Source organism: Apium graveolens, chromosome 1 (assembly GCF_009905375.1).
Source record: "Apium graveolens cultivar Ventura chromosome 1, ASM990537v1, whole genome shotgun sequence".
In the NCBI taxonomy this organism is placed as follows: domain Eukaryota; kingdom Viridiplantae; phylum Streptophyta; class Magnoliopsida; order Apiales; family Apiaceae; genus Apium; species Apium graveolens.
Genome location: NC_133647.1, coordinates 202,978,602 through 203,002,821, shown reverse-complemented (window position 1 = coordinate 203,002,821; position 24,220 = coordinate 202,978,602). Strand labels below are relative to the sequence as shown.

The window sequence follows — 24,220 nt, the reverse complement described above, 5'->3', positions numbered from 1 at the left end:
TTTCAATGCGGGTCTTGACTTCCGCAATGTTTCATTGCGGGATGTCGCCATGCACAGGAAACATTGCGCACTCCGCAATGTTTCATTGTTGGGTAGGCTCCCAGTTTTTATTGTCCAAACTGCCCCTCTCTTTAGCTTATTCTAATATTTAACTTATTTATATAAGTATAAAAATAATATTAATGTTCAACAGTAATTAATTTCTTAAAATATGTTAACATTAAATATAAGTAGTAGTAATATTTTAAAATATTATCAATTTTAATAATAAATTTATCAATTTTATTTTTTTCTGTACTTTTTCTTTAAATTATCGTATGAATAATTTTAAATAATTTTCTTTAAATAAGTTTAATAATATTAATTTTATATTTTTTAGTGAATTGAGTTATTTTAGTTTAAAAAATTTATCAACAGTCAAACTTATTTTTTGTGCAAAACTTATTTTATGTGCCAATATTTAATAAGAATTGACTGGTCACACACCGCAATGAAACAATGCGGCAGTTTGGACACCCCGCAATGCTTCATTGCGGCAATTTCAACAGTCAAATATTAATAAGAATTGACTGGTCAACAGAGCAGAAGCTTGACGGATACACCGCAATGAAACAATACGGCAGTTTGGACACCCCGCAATGCTTCATTGCGGCTATTTCAACAGTCAAATGAATTTTTTCAGCAAAATTTTTTCTGTGCTAAATTTAATTTTGTGAATTTTAAAATTCAGATTTTCACCTATAAATAGTCCTGCCTCATCTCATTTTTTTCAACATTCTCTTCTCTATTTTTATTCTACATTTTCTCTTCAACATTATCTTCTCTAATTTCCGAAAAATGGTTTTCTACTATGATTATGACAATAATAAGGTAATTATCGATGGTGTGGCTTATGACGGGCCTGAAGGAGAAGAAGACATGGCAATAGCTCTCCGCCGTATTCAAATGGCGCTTGAGCGCAAGAAAAAAAAGAAAATGAAGCTAAAGCGAAGGCGGAAAAGTCGAAGAAAAAGAAAGACGACGATAAGGGTGATAAAGGCGGTTCTTCCAACACCGTTAAAGTTTGATCATTCTCGTCGACATAAAATGTTATTATGTATTTTTTTTGAAAAAAATATTTGAATGTACTCCATTTATGTTTGAATGAAATAAATTATTTAATGTTTTATTTTTCTTGTACTTGTCCAATTTATTTTATCAAGTTTAAATTTTAATAAACAAATATAATGCTAAAATTTGAAAATGTGAAAAACTAAACAAATGAAAATTTATCGAATTTTCGTTATCTATAAAAAATATAAAAATGGACACTTTACCTGGATTCTTTCGAAATAGAAAAGGACACGCATGCTTCTAATTTCTCATGTCCACTAATAATCTCTCAATATCTAATTCTTTGTTTAGATAATTGCATGAGATAATTGATCCGACGTTGATATTATTATTAAGTTACTCTTATAAACATTTATATTTTCAAAATAACATTTAACATATTAAATGAAATATAATAAGTCTAGAAACTATTTTTTATAATTATTTTTGATTAATTTTCTAATTTTAAAGAAAATAACAAAAATAAACAACCCAACCGCAATGTTTCATTGCGGTGGACACTTCCCCCCGTAATGAAACATTGCTGGGGTACGTTGTAAAGTTTTTTTTAAACTGCAAATATTTACAGTTGTTGGCTTGGGGGTTTGTACAGTGCCGCAATGTTTCATTGCGGCCATCGCAATGAAACATTGCGGCCGTGCATTTAATGCACACACCTACCTTAAAATGTCTGTATTTTTGAAATATTGTTGTTTTTACTGCTTCCTAACATTCTGCTCAAATTTATTCTTCTGAAAAAAAAGGTTAGTATTCAATATCCATGACTTCTTATTTATTTGATTATTCAAGTTCATCTAGTGATCATAACGATTTTAATTATGTTACCCCCCACACAAAAAAGAAGGTTTATCGTAAAATCTTTAATGATGATGAAGTAATAGATGTTGATAGTATTGAAGATAAAGTTAATGATCCGGGGAAGCGAAAAACACATAGTGATGATGATGTTGGTTTCGGTTGGAAGAATCACGATGTTCACGGTGATTCCGATGATAGTAATGATTCTTTTAATGGCGATGATGATGAAAAAATTAATGATGAAAATTTTATTGGAAATATGAATGATGTAGTTCCTTGTGTTGGTATGATGTTTGATTCGTTGGATGAAGCGGAAAGTTTTTATCGAGGTTATGGTCGAAGTATAGGGTTCGAGGTAATTATTCGAAGTAGTCATAAGCATTCAAGAAATGGTGGTATATCGTCACGTTTGTATATATATCGAAGGGGTGGAAGATTGGGCCCAAAACCCTTGGAAGTTGAAGATAGGGCTAAAGGGAAACGACCTCGAGATGTTATTCCTCGAACTTGTTGTCGTGCTCGTATGTGTGTTGCTCACAAAGTAAGCTCAAATAAATGGGAAGTAACCAAGGTCAACCTAGAGCACAATCATGCTATGGTTACATCGGATAAGGTAAATTTCATGCAAAGATCACGCAACATAGATCCGTTTACCCGATCTTTGATTGAGTTATTCAACAAATCGGGTATCGAGACCCCGAAAGTGATGAATTTACTTAGTGAGACGTGTGGTGGTATTGAAAAAATTGGTTTTTCCGCTCAAGACGTACGAAATGTAATACGTGACATTCGAAGACGGGTTTTTGATTCCGGTGATGCGGAGTGTGGATTGGATTTGTTACGAGACTTGCAAAAACAAAGTGATGGCAATTTTTTCTACCGAGTGGATGTGGATGAGGAGAATCGGGTTAGGGGTTTGGTGTGGGTTGATCCTCGTTCGCTTAACGCGTACAAGAATTTTGGAGATGTGGTGACTTTCGACTCGACATATCAGACTAATAGGTATGACATGCCTTTTATTCCAATTACGGGAGTGAATCACCACAACCAAAATATTTTGTTTGGATTTGCACTTATAAGGGACGAGAAAGAGACTACTTATAGATGGGTTTTGAAGACTTGGTTGGAAGCGGTCGATAACAAGCCACCTATTACCATTATTACGGATCAAGACATCGCTTTAAGTAATGCCATTTCCGAGGTTATGCCTAACACCAACCATACATATTGTACGTGGCATATTAGTAGCAAGTTTCCCGAGAAACTATCTACTTTGTATACTCAATACTCGGAGTTCAAGACGGATTTTAATGCATGTATCTACAAGTCATTGTCACCAACGGAATTTGAAGGTATGTGGGAGGACTTGAAAGAGAAATATGATCTTGAAAATCACAATTGGCTAAATGATATGTACGCAATTAGACGACAATGGGTTTTTGCTTTCACGAAACAACATTTTGCCGCCGGTATGACTACCACCTCAAGGAGCGAGTCTATGAATTCATTTTTTGATGAGTATGTGAAAGCGTCGACCGGGTTGAAAGAATTCATTGAGAATTCACAAAAAGCTTTGGACTCACAATAATTACGGGAGGTTCAAGCCGATTTTGACACCGAGTACAAGGAAAGGAGACTATTCTCTAACTCGTCAATGGAGATACATGCCTCCAAGATATACAGAAAATAGATGTTTAAGCGATTTCAAAAAGAGCTTCAAAAAAGTCAATCTTTTGTTGTGAAAAGCATGAAAGGTTGTGGAGATTATCTTTCAAAGATGTATTTGGTAGAAAAGTCCACCTTGCCGGAGATTAATAGAAGGAAATTTTTCTTGAAGGTTTCCATCGACGGGAGTTATTCTTGTACATGTAAAAAATTTGAACATTCCGGGATGATTTGTAGACACATGATCCGTTACCTTAACAAGAAACAAAAGACGATGATATCGCCAGATCTTGTAACAATGAGGTGGACAATAAACGGAAACAAAGTTACGGACCTCTACCGTGTACCCCTCGGATGCTTGGTAATGTTGTAGAATCTCAAACGGCAAGATATAGTGGATTGTGTAAAGCTTTCCAAGGTTTGTCCGTTGTTGGTAGTTGCTCCGTTCCGCGGTACAATTACTTGATGAGCGTGATCAAGAGAGAAAAGGAATATGTGATTAAGTCTTTTCCGGGAGAAAAGAGAGAAAAAAAATAAATGAGGACTATGAAAGTGATGAAGAAGATGATCCGTTATTAGATCCCCCAAGGTCACAAACAAAAGGACGTCCAAAAGCGGGTAGATTCAAAAGTGGTATCGAGACGTCAAGTTCAAATAAACAATTTCGAAAGTGCATTTTTTGTGGGGCGAGGGAAGAAGGCCATGATAGAAGAAATTGTCCCTCGAGATTATTAGGAAAAAAAGGAAAAAATTGATTGTAATTTCATATCATGTACTTTGAAATATTAATGAATTTTAATTAAATATTTTCAATGTTGTTAATGTTAGTACTTGTTGCCATTATTAATAATCCCAAAAAAAGAAGTGACTCCAAAAAAAAATTTGAAAAAAAAAGTTATTTTTGAAGATTTTTTTTTCCAAAATTGGGCAGAAAGTTTTCTGTAAAACAGAAAAAGTATTATATAAAAAATAAATCATTTGCAAGTGCAATGACCAATCTGCAAATTTATGCAAAACCCAGATTACCCCCGCAATGAAACATTGCTGCATCCGCAATGAAACATTGCGGCATCCGCAATGAAACATTGCGGGCCTAACCGAATTTTGCATATTGGTCAATGTTGTTTTACAGAAAACTTTCTGCCCAATTTTGGAAAAAAAAATCTTCAAAAATAATTTTTTTCAAGTACTAACATTAACAACATTGAAAATATTTAATTAAAATTCATTAATATTTCAAAGTACATAATAACAAATTCGGCATGACCTCTTTGTTTTTAAGTTAAACTTTACCTGTAAAATAAAAAAACCGGCATGACCTATTTATTTTTAAGTCAACCAAAAACCTGTAAAATTTCAAACCAAACCAAATTAAACTTAAAAATGAATGGCCTTGACATGCCAACTACAAACAAACCAAACCAAACTAAACTTAAAAATGAATGGCCTTGATATGCCAACTATAAAAAAAAACAAACCAAACCAAACTAAACTTAAAAATGAATGGCCTTGACATGCCAACTATAAACAAACCAAACCAAACCAAACCAAACTTAAAAAAAAATGACCTTGATATGCCAACTACAAACAAATCAACTAAAATAAATACATCTAACCAACCAAAATAAATACAACCAATCTAAATAAAATACAACCGGGCAAAATATGTACAACTAACTAAAGTAACTAGAAGTCACTAATCAAATAACAAACTAGTGTCCCGCCTCTCTTTGTCGAATGCCCCACTCAGAAATGTGTCTAGCAACCCCTTTTGATAACTCGTGCGCCATCCGATAGCGAAAAGTCTGTACATCAACTTTAGGGTTCCACACAGCTGATGGCAAGGAGATCCCGTTGAGCATAGCGTCCATGTACTTGGATACATACACACCACAATCATTGCCACCATCTTGCTTGGGTCGAGCATCAAGACCATGAACCCGGGTATATTTCAATGGAAATCGAGATGGATGCAAATAATTGAGCATATATGGGATCAACTTTTCCTGCAAATAACGGGAAATGAACCTAACAAGTCATTATTTAATTATTAATCTATTTAAAACTACTAGTAGGGAATTAAAGAATGATATTTCACGGGAAATGAACCTAACAAGTCATTATTTAATTATTAATCTATTTAAAACTACTGGTAGGGAATTAAAGAATTATATTTCACGGGAAATGAACCTAACAAGTCATTATTTAATTATTAATCTATTTAAAACTACTGGTAGGGAATTAAAGAATGATATTTCACGGGAAATGAACCTAACAAGTCATTATTTAATTATTAATCTATTTAAAACTACTGGTAGGGAATTAAAGAATGATATAGTTACCATAATGATATTTCACGGGAAATGAACCTAACAAGTCATTATTTAATTATTAATCTATTTAAAACTACTGGTAGGGAATTAAAGAATGATATAGTTACCATAATGATATTTCACGGGAAATGAACCTAACAAGTCATTATTTAATTATAAATCTATTTAAAACTACTGGTAGGGAATTAAAGAATGATATAGTTACCATAATGTAATACTGGAAGGGGTGAGCGATGTTCCCTGTTGTGTCTTTGTCGTCCCTAAGAGGATCAATGTTTAGCACTCTCATTTTGTTGAGATTAACAACAAACAAGAACCAATGAGAGCTATCACACGTGGGGGAAAATGCAAAGTCACAAAACTGAAGAGGCAAGCTACCCCCCTTGTTAGCATAATCTCTAAAGAACCTCTCCATTGACTTCTTGGCATCACCTTTTAGGGTACTCGGAGAAGCCTACAATTACAAGTCAAAAAATAGGTTAACATTTATACAGCATAATTGATATCTGTTTATAGAAAAGCAGGTTGGAGCATTGCTATTTGTTTAATAGAGTACCTTCAAGTTAGGACAAAACTCAAGTGCCATCGCCATGAAAAAGTTAGGAGCAATGAAATACCGCCTGGGCTTGAAACTTTCAGTTCTGGGAATTTTTTACCATTTTTCCCAGAGTTTATCCTCTCTAAGTCTCAAGAGCTCACCATAGGCATTGAGAACATCATCCTCCACCCAAAACTCTGGTCGCAAAGTTGTTACTTGGCTATGTGTAAGAGGATAAGTAATGCCCCGCTCACTGTGATCATGCCAAATGTAATTAACCTCTAAACTCCAGAAATGCCGATACAACCACCTCACTTTCCGATTTTTTAGTGGCCTTGTCATATCACCACGCCGCTCATGACCACCTCGTTTCGCCGCATCCTCCGCCAAATCTTCAATTGAGTCCATCTACAAAATAAACAAAAACACAATTAGCATATTTGGAACTAGTTAATCTAAGGCCATTTACTTTAAAAAAGAGTTAAGAGTTATTACATCAAACATGTCCCGTAGCTCACTAGGAACAGAAGCCTCGCCTATGCCCAAATGTACATATGGAGTGACAAGGGAGGAAGAGGCCTCTAAAGATTCTGGAGTAATAGGCATCTGCAATTCATAAATTAAGTACACATTTAACACTTAGTTTAATCCATTTATAACTAGTTGTAGGGAATTAATCCATTTTAATCCCATTTAGTTGACATAGTAGGGAACAAATAATACCTTTAGTGGAAAAGGTTGAAATGTCATAGATCTGTGGAATGGTGTTGGAGTAGTATAATCAACCTGCAATTGGAAGCCGATACATAAACATATTCAACACACGAAGCTAAAATATTTTAGGAGCATAGAATGACAATATTTGTTAAATATTTGTACCTGAGGGGGAATGGATACAGGTGTCGGAGCAGTGGTGGGTGGAACATCAGCAGGAGATTGAACCTCAACCTGCAATTTGAAGCCGATACATAAACATATTCAACACTCGAAGCTAAAAATGTGTAAGTGCATAGGAGGACAATATTTGTCAAAGATTTGTACCTGAGAGGCAATGGATACAGGTGTAGGAGCAGTGGCGGGTGGAACATCACCAGTAGACTGAACCTCAACCTGCAATTACAAGTTAATACATAAACATTATTCAACACAGGAAGCTGTAAATATGTAAGTGCACAGGAGGACAATATTTATAAAATATTTGTACCTGAGGGGGAATAGATACATGTGTAGGAGCATGGGTGGCTGGAATATCACCAGTAGACTGAACCTCCTGCAATTACAGCCGACACAGACATATTAATCGAAGTTCTACGATGCATGAAATGAAAGCTTTTGTTAAAAATTTATACCTCACATGGACGTTTAGGGGGGACAAGTACTGTGGTATCCTCCTCAGGACCACCAGTCTCATCCTGCCATTAATATAAATTAAAGACACACAGGTCATTTACATATTCAATAGACGAAATTAAAAAGATCACAAGTTCGTGAATGATAGTTATTAGTACCTCACGAGGACGCTTCTGAGAGATAGGGGGCGCTGTCTGTTACGAGCTACTAGGAGCTGTATCATGAATGTCTACCTCACGTGCATCTCCAGCAGGAGGCTGACGCTCAACAAGAGGCTGCTGAATATCTTTCGGTCTGATGAAAGCGGGCCTACTGTATCCAAGACCCTTCCACTCAGTCATTACCCGATCATAATGTGCGAGAAAATCGGGAATGACATCATAGAACCAGCTAGGAGGGCCGCGCATGTGGATCATGTATGTCATCTTCATAGCACTCTCTAACTACAAATAAATAACGATAATCCATTTTACAAGTAGTTGTAGGGAATTAACGATAATTCACGGGAAATTAACCTAAATAAGTACTTATTTTCATTTTTAATCCATTTTACAAGTAGTTGTAGGGAATTAATGATAATTCACAGGAAAATAACCTAAATAAGTCCTTATTTTCATTTTTAATCCATTTTACAAGTAGTTGTAGGGAATTAACGATAATTCACGGGAAAATAACCTAAATAAGTCCTTATTTTCATTTTTAATCCATTTTACAAGTAGTTGTAGGGAATTAACGATAATTCACGGGAAATTAACCTAAATAAGTCCTTATTTTCATTTTTAATCCATTTTACAAGTAGTTGTAGGGAATTAACGATAATTCACAGGAAAATAACCTAAATAAGTCCTTATTTTCATTTTTAATCCATTTTACAAGTAGTTGTAGGGAATTAACGATAATTCACGGGAAAATAACCTAAATAAGTCCTTATTTTCATTTTTAATCCATTTTACAAGTAGTTGTAGGGAATTAACGATAATTCACGGGAAATTAACCTAAATAAGTCCTTATTTTCATTTTTAATCCATTTTACAAGTAGTTGTAGGGAATTAACGATAATTCACGGGAAATTAACCTAAATAAGTCCTTATTTTTATTTTTAATCCATTTTACAAGAAGTTGTAGGGAATTAACGATAATTCACGGGAAAATAACCTAAATAAGTCCTTATTTTCATTTTTAATCCATTTTACAAGTAGTTGTAGGGAATTAACGATAATTCACGGGAAATTAACCTAAATAAGTCCTTATTTTCATTTTTAATCCATTTTACAAGTAGTTGTAGGGAATTAACGATAATACACGGGAAATTAACCTAAATAAGTCCTTATTTTCATTTTTAATCCATTTTACAAGAAGTTGTAGGGAATTAACGATAATTCACGGGAAAATAACCTAAATAAGTCCTTATTTTCATTTTTAATCCATTTTACAAGTAGTTGTAGGGAATTAACGATAATTCACGGGAAATTAACCTAAATAAGTCCTTATTTTCATTTTTAATCCATTTTACAAGTAGTTGTAGGGAATTAACGATAATTCACGGGAAATTAACCTAAATAAGTCCTTATTTTCATTTTTAATCCATTTTACAAGTAGTTGTAGGAAATTAACGATAATTCACGGGAAAATAACCTAAATAAGTCCTTATTTTCATTTTCTAATCCATTTTACAAGTAGTTGTAGGGAATTAACGATAATTCACGGGAAAATAACCTAAATAAGTCCTTATTTTCATTTTTAATCCATTTTACAAGTAGTTGTAGGGAATTAACGATAATTCACGGGAAATTAACCTAAATAAGTCCTTATTTTCATTTTTAATCCATTTTACAAGTAGTTGTAGGGAATTAACGATAATTCACGGGAAATTAACCTAAATAAGTCCGTATTTTCATTTTTAATTCATTTTACAAGAAGTTGTAGGGAATTAACGATAATTCACGGGAAAATAACCTAAATAAGTCCTTATTTTCATTTTTAATCCATTTTACAAGTAGTTGTAGGGAATTAACGATAATTCACGGGAAATTAACCTAAATAAGTCCTTATTTTCATTTTTAATCCATTCTACAAGTAGTTGTAGGGAATTAACGATAATTCACGGGAAATTAACCTAAATAAGTCCTTATTTTCATTTTTAATCCATTTTACAAGAAGTTGTGGGGAATTAACGATAATTCACGGGAAAATAACCTAAATAGTTGTAGGAAAACAGGTAAAGACTACAATTGGAAACAAGTGAAGAGTACCATACCGCATCACCCATCATCTGCTGAGGGTACCAGTCACGGGGCTGTATGATATCGCCCTCAGGGGGTACACAACGAGTGATCCTCATCTTACTTACCCGTCTATACCACTGCATATACTCGGCGAAATATACAAACCCGCCCTCAACAATCTCCGGCCCGCCCGTAGCCACATAACTCTCCCACTCGGCAACATACTGCTGATGCATAGCAAGACGGTGAGGCCGCTGAAAAGAAGACTGTCTCAACCTCAGAACAGCGTGGTCAAACGGATCATCCGGTATATGCTGGCACATCCCAAACTGTCTCAGTACCCTATCAGAATACTGGTACTCAATGATCTCAAATGCTACCAGCGGGATACGACCAAGAGCCATATGATGGCACACCGGGAAATGAGTAGCATCAACATCATCAGGATCAGCCTCTCTCTCATAAAGTCTGGCATACGGCTTCCATGTCACCCAGTGTAGCTGTAAACTGTCCAAATCACCCCGGTAGTTACGTGTATGGTGGTGGGGGTTTACTCTACTAACCTTCACTGGCTCGGCCCACGCGCACGCCCTCGGCCACCGAATCTCCTGCTGAGGCGCAATCTCCGGCCTCCCGGGTGCCAATCTCTCGTAAGCCCACAACATCAATAGCAGACTACACCCGTTAAAGGTGTGAACACACCTATCAGCCGACAAAGTCAGTGATCTGTACAAGTGTGCCAAAATAGCTGCACCCCATGCATAATCACGAATCTCCGACTCCTCCATCAGCAGCTGCATATATCGGGGATGCACCACGTCCCGCGAAGATGTAGGGAAAAGCACGCCTCCAATAATAAATAACATATAGGCTCGTGTATGCACTCTGCACTGCACCTCAATCTGAGCAGCATCCATATCTCTGGTATCAGCTCTCGCCCCGTACCGGTTCCTCAGCTGGTTAAAATGCAGCCCATCCTTATAGAACTCCCTGCGCTCCTGCTCTGACATAGACGGATCCTCCCAGTTCTTCATGAACCACGCCTTCGGGTGCTCAAGCTCGCCCTGGGTGAGAGGACGGCCAGTAACCGGTAATCCCAGAATCATATAAACATCCTCCAAAGTAATAGTCATCTCCCCACACGGCAGATGGAATGTGTTAGTCTCTGGCCTCCACCTCTCAATCAAGGCCGTAATGAGTCTGATGTCATTCTGCTGAACCACTCGGGGGTTGCCGAACGCCCCAAAACCATATGCATCCAACAGAGCCTGATGATCTGGAAGTATATGTCACTCACCCATCATCGCTGTCAGCTGTCTAACATCTACGGTATTCATGTCCCCGCCCTCCCAGATCAGACTGCTAATATGGCGGTCCTGCATAGTCAGCAAGGATCGATCAAGAGGTCCACACTCCATGTCCATAGTATCTGCAATATTTTAAACCAAAAAGCACATCAGTACAACTCCAAACAAACAGTAATTACGAAAAAGAAAACAAACATTCTTTCAGCTTAAGAATGATACTCTTCAGCTACTTCTGTGTTTTGAAACTCTAGTTTTCGATATGTCAAAATTCTGATTTTAGTTGGACTAAAACTGTGGCTCTTTCTTTAGCCATGGAACCAGCATTGAGAATCTTGAGTAGAAATTTCAATGCTGTCACTAACAACACCAATCCCACACCTTCTGAATGATAATATTATTTATATGGACTCTTATGACTTGAGTAGTAGATATAAGATTAGATAATGTAGCATGATTCCACAATTCTTGGTTAAAATACTGGTTATACATTTGTTTTAAAGATTCTCTTATTAGATATACATGAAGAAAGAAATTAGTGAGGAATGGCAAAGAATACTAGAATAAGATATTCACAATATTTTTGTATCAATCTGGTGTCTCAACAACTGCAGAAGATATAGGTAATGACAAGTTTAAGAATTCTTACTATGTTCTTATAAATAAATGACATTCTAATGAGTGGAATGTCATCTTGTAGAGTTGCATTATCACAATTTATGGACATAAAAACTCTATCCAGAATGCAACAAAAAACAAAGTTTACTGTCAGATAAATTGTACTTGAATTCAAGCAATGATCTTAAAATATTGTACTTCACACCTTAACAGTTTAGACAACTGATGTAAAAAATCTCAAGCTTAAGAATGATACTCTTCAGCTACTTACTAATGTAAAAAACAAACTAATTCTCAGAGGACTTTCATCAAACACTTCATTGACATTAATAAAAAATTAGCTTAAAATCAAAAAAACTACAAAATACACACAAAACCCATCTAAATTACCCCTAATTCGAAACCTAATTTAACCTAATTATTAACTAATTTACCCCTAACTTGAACCCTAATTATCACATAATCAACATAATTTCGAACAAATATCACATTCACATAAGAAAATCGAATAGTAATCGAATAAAATCGCACTCAAACTCAAACTCATTGTATAATCGTGTGTGTGTTGGTGTAATTGTGTGTATAAGTGTGTGCATAGCTATAAATCGTTTGTATACCTGATGAACAAGAAGATCAGTGGAGTGGTTGTGATTGAAATTGTCTCAAATCGCTCCAATGTCGCTGATGGTCGTGTTTGAGTGTCTGTTTTTGAGTTTCTGCGTGTATATGCGAGTATCTGTGCCTGAGTTTCTGTGTCTGTGTGTAAGGGAAAACGACTACCGCAATAAAATATTGCGGGCCCGCAATGAAACATTGCGGAGGTATAATATTTGTGTTTATTTGACATTATTAATGTTTAACATTATTAATATTTTCAAATATTCAAATATTTTCATTTATTATTAAAAATATTGAATAATTAAAATATTTAAATATCAAAAATATTTTCCTTTATTATTTTAATATATATTATTAAATATTTAAATATATTAATTTCATTTTAATGTTTCAATACTTTTAAAATATTGAATATTAAATATTAAATATAATATTTAATATTATTATAAAATATTTTATAATATTTTTTAAATATTATATTTTTAATCAGAAATATTAAGAATAATATCTTATTAAATTAATATTTATGTAGTTAAAAAAGCATTGATAAATGAATTAACATAGGAAAAGGGTAAAAAGGGGAATGGAGTATGTGGGCCACTCCCGCAATGAAACATAGCAGCAATAGCGGATCCTAGCCATTCGTTTTTTACTTCAATGGTCCTGATTTGTTGGTTGGATAGGGTCCCTATCAACTACGGCCGTGGATAGGGACCCAAAGATAATATGTAGTAATAGTATATAATATTAAGTGCATGTGCAGGTTCAATAATTCATGATGGGGGTGGAACAAAGGCAATGGCCCCCTTTCTTAGTGCACCGGATACCCAAAACTTGTCTGGTTTATTTTTGTTGCATTGTAATCCATTTGAGAATTAATAGTCGCATATATGTTAGAATAAAAAAATGGATTTATTCTAGTTCTTTCTTTTAACACCTTAAAATTTTTAAAGTCTTTTTTTTCCTTAACATGAATGAGAGCTTTGGGTCTCCCAAAAATGAGCCTACAAATGAGGAGAAATACTTCAATACTAGACTGAGCTCTGGAGTAAAAAGAAGTGTTAGAATATTACATAAAACTAGCATAAATCCCGTGCGATATACGAGTTTTCATTAATATTTTAAATTTTTATTTATCAAATTATATTATATTTTTAAAATATTTATATAAATATATAATGATTATAAATTTATAATAAAAATAATAGAATAACATGTGGTCGTAATTTAGTAGAATAAATAGACTATTTCTAGTATTTTAACAATTTAGTAGTTTAGCAGATATGTAACACTATTATTTATATCTTTTAATAATAGGATAAGTTGTATTTGTAGTTTAGTAGGATAAATATACTATATTTAGTAATAGTTTAATAATTTAGTAGTTTATTAGATATATAACACTATTTATCTATTTTTGTAATAATTAAAATTAGGGAATTATCGTTGAACCAAATTATCTCTATTCCGGCTATTATAATATAATAGAGATTCATTTGGGGACCTTACACTAACTGATTTGATTGAGATTTCAGAGTAATCAATTTCTTTAACAATATATTCAATTAACCACACAAATCTATAATGTATACACACACAAAACTATACTTATATACGACAAGCCCAAAACTGTACAGTACGGGAACAAATTGTACGTACCCGGCCTATGATTAAGATGCATGATAAGCAAGCTGGCGAGAAAAATTAGGGAAGATGAGTCCATATATATACACACACAAAAACACAAATATTTTGTAGTTTGTTTGTTAGTTACACACTGAATTCTTTATCTTAAATGATGGATTTTTATTTTTGTAATGTAGTTGAAAAGAAAGGAGAGAGCTGACAAGCTGAATATTACTGTCGGAGATTATATATGCCAGCTTGCCCTTGTTGATGCTATATTTTTGTTCTTCATTCTCTTAATGTCCCTAGCTAGCTCCATCATGATATTAAGGAGATTTTTTTTCTTATCAGATTATAATTGTATCTGCAATTCTTATATGTTTTGAACAAGACATTATAAAAAGCTCTGGTCTTATTGCACCTACTATGTTGTCCTATTTCCTCGGGTTCGTACTTCTAACTTATTCATGCATGTGTGAAGAATGAGGATGCATTGGTACACTTCGATGGATATTAGGGAAATACTCTTGCGCTCAAGTTCTGATTAGCCACTTAAAAATATTAATTAAAAAATAACAATTTTGACAATTTTTTGATATAAATACGGGGGTTACGTCCCTCTATCCACGCATAATCTTAATCTGTATGTGAAAATTTTCCGTACACATATGATTTATGGTTTGCCAACAAATACGAGTGGTGTCAGCTCTCAAATATCGGTTAGTCATTCAAAAATAATTTGACCCAAAGGTCACGTCTATCTATTGGTGTATAAATTATTGATTTTAGGATTTTTCTGATCCGCAAAAATGTTCCGCGAACATATAGTTTGTCAACGATTGATCGGGATATATATGAAGAGGATGTATTAGAAGTTTTGTGAAGAATCTATGATGAAAACATTTAAGATATATAGTAATAGTGTAAAACTATAGTTAACAGTTTAACGTTGTGTGCATGTATAGTGTATAAATATGTACGTACTTACAGTTCACAGAGACAAACATGCTCTATCAGAATCATCTGAAAGATGACAACCTTTCTAGTCTATCTCCTTGGTGGTTGGTTTGGTGCTTGTCGGAGACAAATATACCCTCTTCACCTATACACAACAATTTCACATGTACTATTATTATTACATTTTTAACCCCTTCTAATAATTTCCTCACAAACAAAATATGCCCATATTTCTCTCCTTCTGCACTATCTTACCTCATTTATTAATTAGCTGTTCAGTGTGCAAGTTCTACAGTTTGATAGATGTTAATCCGTGATTTCTATTGAAGAAGTCTACAACAAATCAGATTGTTAGTTAGTTAGATAAGTATTAGAATTTTGTTTAAATGTTAACTTAGTTAATTGAATAACTTTTTACTTATCTTTTCAAAACAAACTCTATATTAGATAAACCTAATCTATTTCAAATTTCTTATCTTTCTCAGGTTTATCTCTATTAAGAAACAAAACTAACGGATTACTTGTTTTACACTTTCAAATATTTCAAACCTAATCTTATCTTATATTCAAAAAAGTTTGAAATACAATCTATCCGTTACATGTTTTCTATATATACTCGACTTGATGTTTTTCAGAAACTACACAACTTTCTGCAATTTACATCTTATATCTTTCTGAGAAAAACATCCTCTTAATTATATTCATTGATTATCCAGTTAATTAAGAGTTTATAGTCGAGTTGTAATCTTTCACATTATTATCTTTGTATTTGAAAGATTTGTGTATTGTATCACTTGTCCCGGGTTGTGGGAATATTGATTACAAGATCAAGGCCAAGTAGTTGTGTGCTAGGTAGCTGTGTGCTAGGGAAAGGGTTCTTTCATTCAGGGCCAAGATTGTAATCAAGGAAAGTTTGTAAGTACTTTATTTAAGTGGATATTATACATTCTCTATGCTAGTTGGCATGGGGACTTGAAAGTAGGCCATAGACTAGGTATAGGGGCCGAACCAAGTGAAAAGATTTGGTGTTCTTGCATTAAAATATTTTCAGCATTGCATGTTTATATTTCTGCAATTTACATTCTGCTGAATATATAGTGTCTGTCACATTTAGATACAGTTTCTCTCATTTGCTAAGACAAAAGAGACTGTCTCATTCGTGAACACTTGCACTTTAACTAATTCGATTGAGCCTACGAATTTCATTTGGTATCAGAGCAGGTGCATTTAATTCTCTTTTTAGTGTTTATTTTGCTAGCGATCCATGGCTCAACCAGATAGGTATTCAAACAATTATCCGCCATTGCTTCATGGTGCTGAAAACTACAATGACTGGAAGTTTCGGATGAAAATCTTTCTTCAGCGTGATGCTTTCGAATGGGATGCTGTAGAAAATGGTTTTACCATTCCCATGAAAGAAGGGAAGCCAAAATCTCTCAAGGATCTTTCTCCTGAAGAAGTGAATGCAATGAACTCCAATGCTAAAGCTATGAATTCTCTTCTCAATGGCATGGTAGCTACAGAATTAAGAAAAGTATCAGCATGTACTACTGCCAAGCAGATCTGGGATATGATCAAAGTCAGCCACGAAGGCACGTCTAAGGTACGTGAAGTAAAATTAAGTATGCTAATGAGTGACTATGAAGGTTTCAGGTTGGAAAGAGATGAAAGCGTTCGAGATGCTCAAGGGAGGTTTCTGACATTAATGAACTCTATCTCACTTCGGGAAAGGATCATTCCTCAATCTGAGATCAATAGGAAAATCCTCAGAGCAATGCCAAAGAAATTTGCTCCAAAGGTTACCATTCTGCAGGATTCGACACTACTTTCGACTTTGGATACTCTAACATTGTTCAGTGAATTGGAAGAATTCGAGAACCAACTACGTAGATATGATGAAGAAGATGAAGCCCCCAGGAAAAAGACTCTGGCTCTTAATGCAGATGCAGGTGATTCTTCTGAAGATTCTGATGAGGAGATTGCACTTCTCACTAAGAAGTTCCATAAATTTCTGGCCAAAAAGAATGCATCTAAACGACCCATGAGGTCTTCATTTCCAAAGAAAGAATTCAGACCTAGTTCAAGTAAGGAAGGCAAAAATAATCAAAACAAGGATGCATGCTTTGAGTGTGGAAAGAAAGGTCACTTCAAGAAAGATTGCTACAAGCTCAAAGCCAAAAAGAAAGCTTTACTCACATGGAGTGATGATGATTCTAAAGTGGAAATTGACTCAGACGATGAATTAGCTCAACTATGCTTTGCTGGACTTGAATCTGACTCTAGTGATAATGATGAGGTACATATTGTTCAAATTAATAAAAATTCATATATATCTCAGGATGTACGAACCTTGCATGCTCAAAATAGATAGTTAAGAGAAAAGAATGCTTATCTTAAACAAGCATTGAGTGAGGTTCTCAAAGAGGTTGATGATTCCATCAAAGATGAATCCTTAGTAGAAGAAAACAAGCTACTATCTGAGAAGGTCTCTAAGCTGAAAGAAGAAGTCAACTACCTCAAAAATGAGATCGAGATGAAAGATGCATGTCTTGATGCATTAAAGAAGGAAACTTTTTATGCCGAAGCAAATGCATCTTCTGATTCTATAGTTCCTGAACTCGAGCAAAAGGTTGCCCAGCTGGAAACTGATCTAGCCAAATGTTTTCATGGAGAAGGAACCTTGAATGCTTTACTTGCCCAACAGAAATCTTCTCTTGACAAAGAAGGTTTGGGGTATGGATCAGCCAACAAGAAGAAGGTTTTTCAAAGTGGCTACAAAAGAACTCCTATGAAATACAAGATGTCTTATGAAAAATGTCAAGACTGTGGCAAATCTGGTCACACTAATTCTGCATCTCGGTTATGTGGTGTTAAGGGCCACGATACTAACTCAGCAACTAGATCTAAATCTGTGCATAAATCTGTTAATATTGTTCAAAAGTGGATTAAGAAATCTGACAGGCATTTGTATAAGATTTATGATACTAACATTCCAGGACCCAAAGTCACGTGGGTACCTAAGAGATAAAGGATCTTTTGCAGGTCTGTTTTAAAGTCCATGTTCCTCGAAACAAGTGGATTATTGATAGCGGTTGCTCTCGTCACATGAATGGAGATAAATCAAAGTTTCTCTCATTAATCGCTAAAGAGGGAGGCTTAGTTACTCTTGAAGATTCCACTACCGTACGCATTGTAAGTAAAGGTACCATAGGTAACGACAAGTTTGCTATTAATAATGTTCGTCTAGTTGATGGTCTAAAGTATAATCTTATTAGTGTAAGTCAGTTAACTGATGTTGGTCATAGTGTTAAGTTCGATAAAGATGTTTGTTATATTGGTAATAAAGCTAACGAGTTTGATTTAGTAGCCAAAAGAAAAGGAAACATCTTTGTGTTAGATTTTGATGAGCAGCAAGAAGAGATCTGTCTAGCTACCGTTCAAGAACAACAGAATCTGTGGCATAGGCGTCTTGGTCATGTTCATATGGATCTACTTCGAAAGATATCTTCACATGAGTTAGTTCGAGGTTTACCAAAGCTGAAATACAAGAAGTCAGAACCATGTTCAGCTTGCCAGCTTGGAAAACAGGTGAAAACTTCCTTTACTGCTAAGAATAAAGTATCAACTTCTGTTCCTTTGCAGTTGTTACATCTAGATCTTTTTGGTCCAGAAAGATATGTAAGTTTGGGAGGTAAGAATTATGCTTTCGTTATAGTAGATGATTACTCTCGTTTTACTTGGGTGTTATTCTTGCGTACTAAAGATGAAGCTTTTAGTGAATTCAAAGATCTTATTACTAACCTTGAGACTAAGTATTCTTTAAAGCTCAAGACTATTCGTAGTGATCATGGAGGAGAATTCGAGAAAGATTTCGTAACTTTCTGCAAATCTAGAGGCATTACTCATGAATTCTCTGCCCCACGTACACCTCAACAAAACGGAGTTGTTGAACGCAAAAACAGAACTCTATAGGAAATTGCTCGTACTCTTTTTCATGAAAGTAATCTGCCACGTAAATTCTGGGCAGAAGCGGTAAACACTTCTTGTTATGTGTTAAATAGAGTGCTTATTCGTCCTATTTTGCTTAAAACTCCTTATGAATTGCTTAAGAATAAAACGCCTAACATCAGTTATTTTCGAGTATTTGGTTCAAAATGTTTTATCTTAGATACACAGAACACTCGAGGAAAATTTGATGCTAAGTCTACGGAAGGAATTTTCTTGGGATATTCCACTACAAGCAAGGCCTATAGAGTTTATAATTCTATCAAGCTCAAAGTTGAAGAATCTATCAACATTGCATTTAATGAGTCTGTCTTGAAGATATCTCAACTTGAAGAAGATGCTGCGGATCTATCGTCTCATTCCCAAATGAGACAGTCTCATTCTGAAAAGAGTCAGTCTCATTTTGACAAATCAAGCAGTCAAGACTCTCCAGGTCCATCTCAGTCTTCTGATAATTCTTCGGGATCTACTCAAGCTTCAGATGAATCTTCTGGCTCTCCAAAGACTCCCGATAGTGTTTCAAATATGAATTCTGTTACTCTTCCGGATAAATCTTCACAAGCGGAAATGAGGTAGTCTCTTTTGAATGAAACAACTCATATTCATTTCCAGGCAGATAATTCTAATGAGGAAGAGATGAGTAATATTCAACTTCCTAAATCTTCTAGGACTGTGAAGAATCATCCACCAGATAATCTTCTTACTGATTTAGATCAAGGGATTTCTACGCGAAGCAGGCTTCATAACTTATGTGCATTCTGTACCTTTGTTGCTGAATTTGAACCGAAAAATGCTCAAGAAGCTGTTGCAAATGAATGTTGGTCGGTTTCCATGCAAGAAGAATTGAACCAGTTCGAACGTTATCAAGTCTGGGAACTTGTCTCTCCTCCTTCTAATGCAAAAGTCATCGGCACTCGTTGGGTTTTCAAGAACAACAAGGATGAAGATGGTAACATTATTCGGAATAAAGCTCGTCTGGTGGCTCAGGGATACAACCAACAGGAAGGAATTGATTTCGACGAGACATATGCCCCTGTAGCTCGTCTCGAAGCTATTCGGATTCTAATGGCATTTGGAGCTCACAAAGGATTCAAGCTTTACCAAATGGACGTTAAAAGTGCATTTTTAAATGGTCATCTTAAGGAAGAAGTTTATTTGAAGCAGCCTCCAGGTTTCATTCATGAAAAATATCCACACTATATCTACAAGCTCAAAAAGTCTGTTTATGGATTGAGACAATCCCCTCGATGTTGGTATGAGCGTCTCAGTCAGTTTTTGCTAAAGAATGGTTTCACCCGTGGTACACTCGATCAAACTCTTTTTATTTTTCATAAACGCCATCATTTTCTATTAGTACAGGTTTATGTAGATGATATTGTATTTGGATCAACTGATGAATCTTTGTGTAAGTGGTTTTCTAACTGCATGCATAAATAATTTGATATGAGCTTAATGGGTGAATTGCAATATTTTCTAGGCTTGCAAATTAACCAATCTGCTGCAGGTATTTTCATACATCAAAGTAAGTATGTGAATGATTTGCTTAAGAGATTTGCATTAGAAAATATTTCTGCTAAAGCTACTCCGATGAGTACAACTGTCAAGCTCAATAAAGATGAACAAGGTACACCTGTAGATATTACTAAATATCGAGGTATGATCGGCTCGTTATTATATTTAACTGCTTCTCGTCCTGATATTATGTAAAGTGTTTGTCTTTGTGCTCGTTTTCAATCTCAACCGAAAGAATCTCATCTGAATGCAGTTAAACGAATTTTTAAGTATCTTAAGGGAACTAGAGATCTTGGAATATTTTATCCTAGTTCTACTTCTTTTAACTTAATTGGTTTTTCAGATGCTGACTATGCAGGGTCACAGGTTGATAGAAAAAGTACAAGTGGTGCGTGTGAATATTTAGGTGATTGTTTGGTTGTATGGCACAGTAAAAAGCAAACATCTGTAGCTCTTTCTACTGCTGAAGGAGAATACATTGCAGCTGGTAGTTGCTGTGCTCAAATTTTATGGATGCAACAAACATTGCAGAAATTTGGTATTTCTTATAGAAATATTCCAATTTATTGTGATAATACCTATGCTATTAATATTTCTAAAAACCTTGTTGTGCATTCTCGTACTAAGCATATTGATGTTCGTCACCATTTTCTGCGAGATAATGTCTCAAAAGGTAATATTGAGTTAATTTATATCTCAACTGATAAGCAAAGAGCAGATATTTTCACCAAACCTTTAGGCGAAGATCGTTTTTGTCTTATGAGATGTGAACTTGGTATGTGCGCTATCTCTCATTAATTCATTTTGACATCCCTGCATGCATACTATTTAGCTTTTTGTATCAATTATTTGCATAATTCATCTTTGTGACTGAAATTGTATAATCGAGTGTTTAATTATTTGATTAATTTAATGCTGATTTATCTATGGAATTTATTGATGAATTTTTGTGAATTAATTGTCGTGTTTGGTTTAATTAGTTTGCGTGTTTCAGTCTTAATTATATATTTTATATGTAATTATTTGATGGAACTCTTGAACTTTGGAACTGAACCGAGTTGCATGCATTTTCGTTCAAGTCTTTCACTTTGATTTGACTACTCCATCTATTTTTTCTCAATCTTTGTGCGTCTCCTCGTTTTTCGAGATACACTCCACCTTTCTACTTCTATCTCACTTCTAACTCTTCATATTCTTCTCTTGTTCTATTTAATCTCAACTTCTTTTTCTTTTCCTCTTTCCAAACGTTTCTCTTCTTCTTCAACAATGTCGACCCCTCATACTCGATCCAAATCTAAACCCGCTAAAACTCCTAACCCATCATCTTCTTCTCTTAAACGCCAAAGAACTAATCCCGATATCTCTACTCCAATGTCACCCGAAAAATCTTCTCAGCCTAAAATCGTGTAAAAACCCATTCTTAAAGAACGTATTTGTGATCTTGCTCTGCTTCAGCGAGTGGGTGTTGTTGATTTATTCTCCGCTCTCGGTTGTGAACCTCTTTTATCCCCACCAGATGTTATTTACCCTTCTTTAGTCTGGGAATTTTATTCTAATTTCTCAATGATGAAGGAGGATATGGTTTATTCTGAGGTTCAAGGTGTTCCGATTGTGTTCAATGTTAATCTGTTGTCTCGAGTTTGTGGTATCTCGTGCTCCAGTTTCTGTCCGTATATCACGCATGCAGCTTTCATGGAGTTTCCAGGATTACGGTATGAAGAACAACTGAAAGTGATTCTTGGTGAGAACTTTATCGGTACCTCTCTTAAGCCCATGGTACATGATCTTACTCCACTTGCTTTATTGCTTTTTAAATTGTTTCATACAAATCTTTTTCCTCGAAAGAGTGGTCGTGACCGTGTAACTTATCAAGATGTTATTTTAATTTTCGGTTTTCATGACTAAAACTCCTTGTGATATTGCTTCGTTGATTATCAAATACATGAGTCATTGTGCGTCTCATAAGTCTATGAACTTGTCCTTTCTTGCTTTGTTGACAAAGATCTTTAGACATTTTTCTATTGTTTCTGATGATGATAACACTGAGCCAGTGTCCACTATGTTTGATCTGTCTGTCTTGTCTGCTAATAATATTGAGATTATTGAGTCTGGTGTTCTTATTTTTGGTGAGGGTCATAAGTCGTTTGGTTCATTTCCTGAGTCTCCTCACTATATGTCTGATCCTGATCAAGAGGACTTTGTTTTATTGAAATCGTTGTTGTCAAAAGTTTCTGAAAACAACAATCTCTTGGAGTCTCTTAAAACTCAGTTTGCTTCTATCGAGTCTTTGGCATCCCAGACTTCACAAGTCAGTATGATGCGTGCCTCCTATGAGATGTTTAATAAGTCTGTTACTGCTTCTCTTGAATCAATAAATGCTAAGTTGGAGATTTTACATGTTCATGATAAGAAGGTGAGTAGGGCTATAGATTTTGAGTTTGGTGCGCTACATGAGGGAATGGTTACCACTGCCAAGGCTTGGGAGGAAGAATTTGTCAAGCTTTTCTATAAACTTGGAACAGAAACCAAGTACATATCTCAGCAGGTCTCTACTCGAAGCATGCCATGGCACCAGAAAAAGGACTGGCTTGGTGATATGACTATGGCCGAGATTACTTCTCCTTTGCCCCTGCCTGCAGTTCCTCCACCCGAAGCTTTTGGGATGACTCGTGCTGAATATCGTTCGTATATCTTGGAATGGCTTCGCAAGAGGGATGTGAAAGCTCCAGATGAAGGCAAGTTGGACAAGTTGTTCTCCGAGTATGGTGATCCTCCAGTTTACCACAACAAGGGAAAGAGAAAGACTCGAGATTCTGCTCATGTCGACGTTGATGATTCTGACTAAGTTTCTTTACCCGCCTTTTATGATGTTGAGGGGGAGAATTTTAATGTGTTTGTTTGTTTTAGACGATTGCTTCATTTGACTTAAGACTTAATCTTGGTTTATTTATCTGGATGATTGGATGATTTTGTTTGGATAGCACTGGTTTATGTGCTGGATTAAATATTTAAGGTTTTATAACTTTAAGTACTGTTGGGTGCTTAGTTTTTAATCCTGGTTTTTAATCTTATTTGTTGTCCCATTTGTTTACCTGTCTCATTTGATTAGTCATATGTTTCATTTGCATATTCTATTAGTCATATGTTTCATTTGCATATTCTCATGATTATCAACTGATTGTTGCATATATACACTGTTACTATCTAACATATTGCAACAGGAGATTAAAGTATTTTTTGATAGGGGGAGCATAACACTTCTTTACCCTTGGCATCATCATAAAAGGGGGAGAATGTTAATCCGTGATTTCTGATGATGCATTGAAGAAGTCTACAACAAATCAGATTGTTAGTTAGTTAGATAAGTATTAGAGTTTTGTTTAAATGTTAACTTAGTTAACTGGATAACTTTTGACTTATCTTTTCAAAACAAACTTTATATTAGATAAACCTAACCTATTTCAAATTCCTTATCTTTCTCAGGTTTATCTCTTTCAAGAAACAAAACTAATGGATTACTTGTTTTACACATTCAAATATTTCAAACCTAATCTTATC

At 34.9% G+C, this 24,220-nt stretch overlaps 1 protein-coding gene across 1 annotated transcript; it reads left to right on the top strand.

Moving 5' to 3' along the window:
- The first annotated feature begins 1,873 nt into the window (after positions 1–1,873).
- On the top strand, positions 1,874–3,499 carry LOC141717795 (protein FAR1-RELATED SEQUENCE 5-like). The gene has a single exon (XM_074519995.1). It carries the CDS (start codon positions 1,874–1,876, stop codon positions 3,497–3,499), a length of 1,626 nt encoding a protein of 541 aa, XP_074376096.1.
- The last annotated feature ends 20,721 nt before the right edge of the window (positions 3,500–24,220 follow it).

What these genes read in the sequence shown, in the direction of transcription:
- LOC141717795 (XM_074519995.1), top strand. Translation starts at nt 1,874, where the DNA reads ATGACTTCTTATTTATTTGATTATTCAAGTTCATCTAGTGATCATAAC.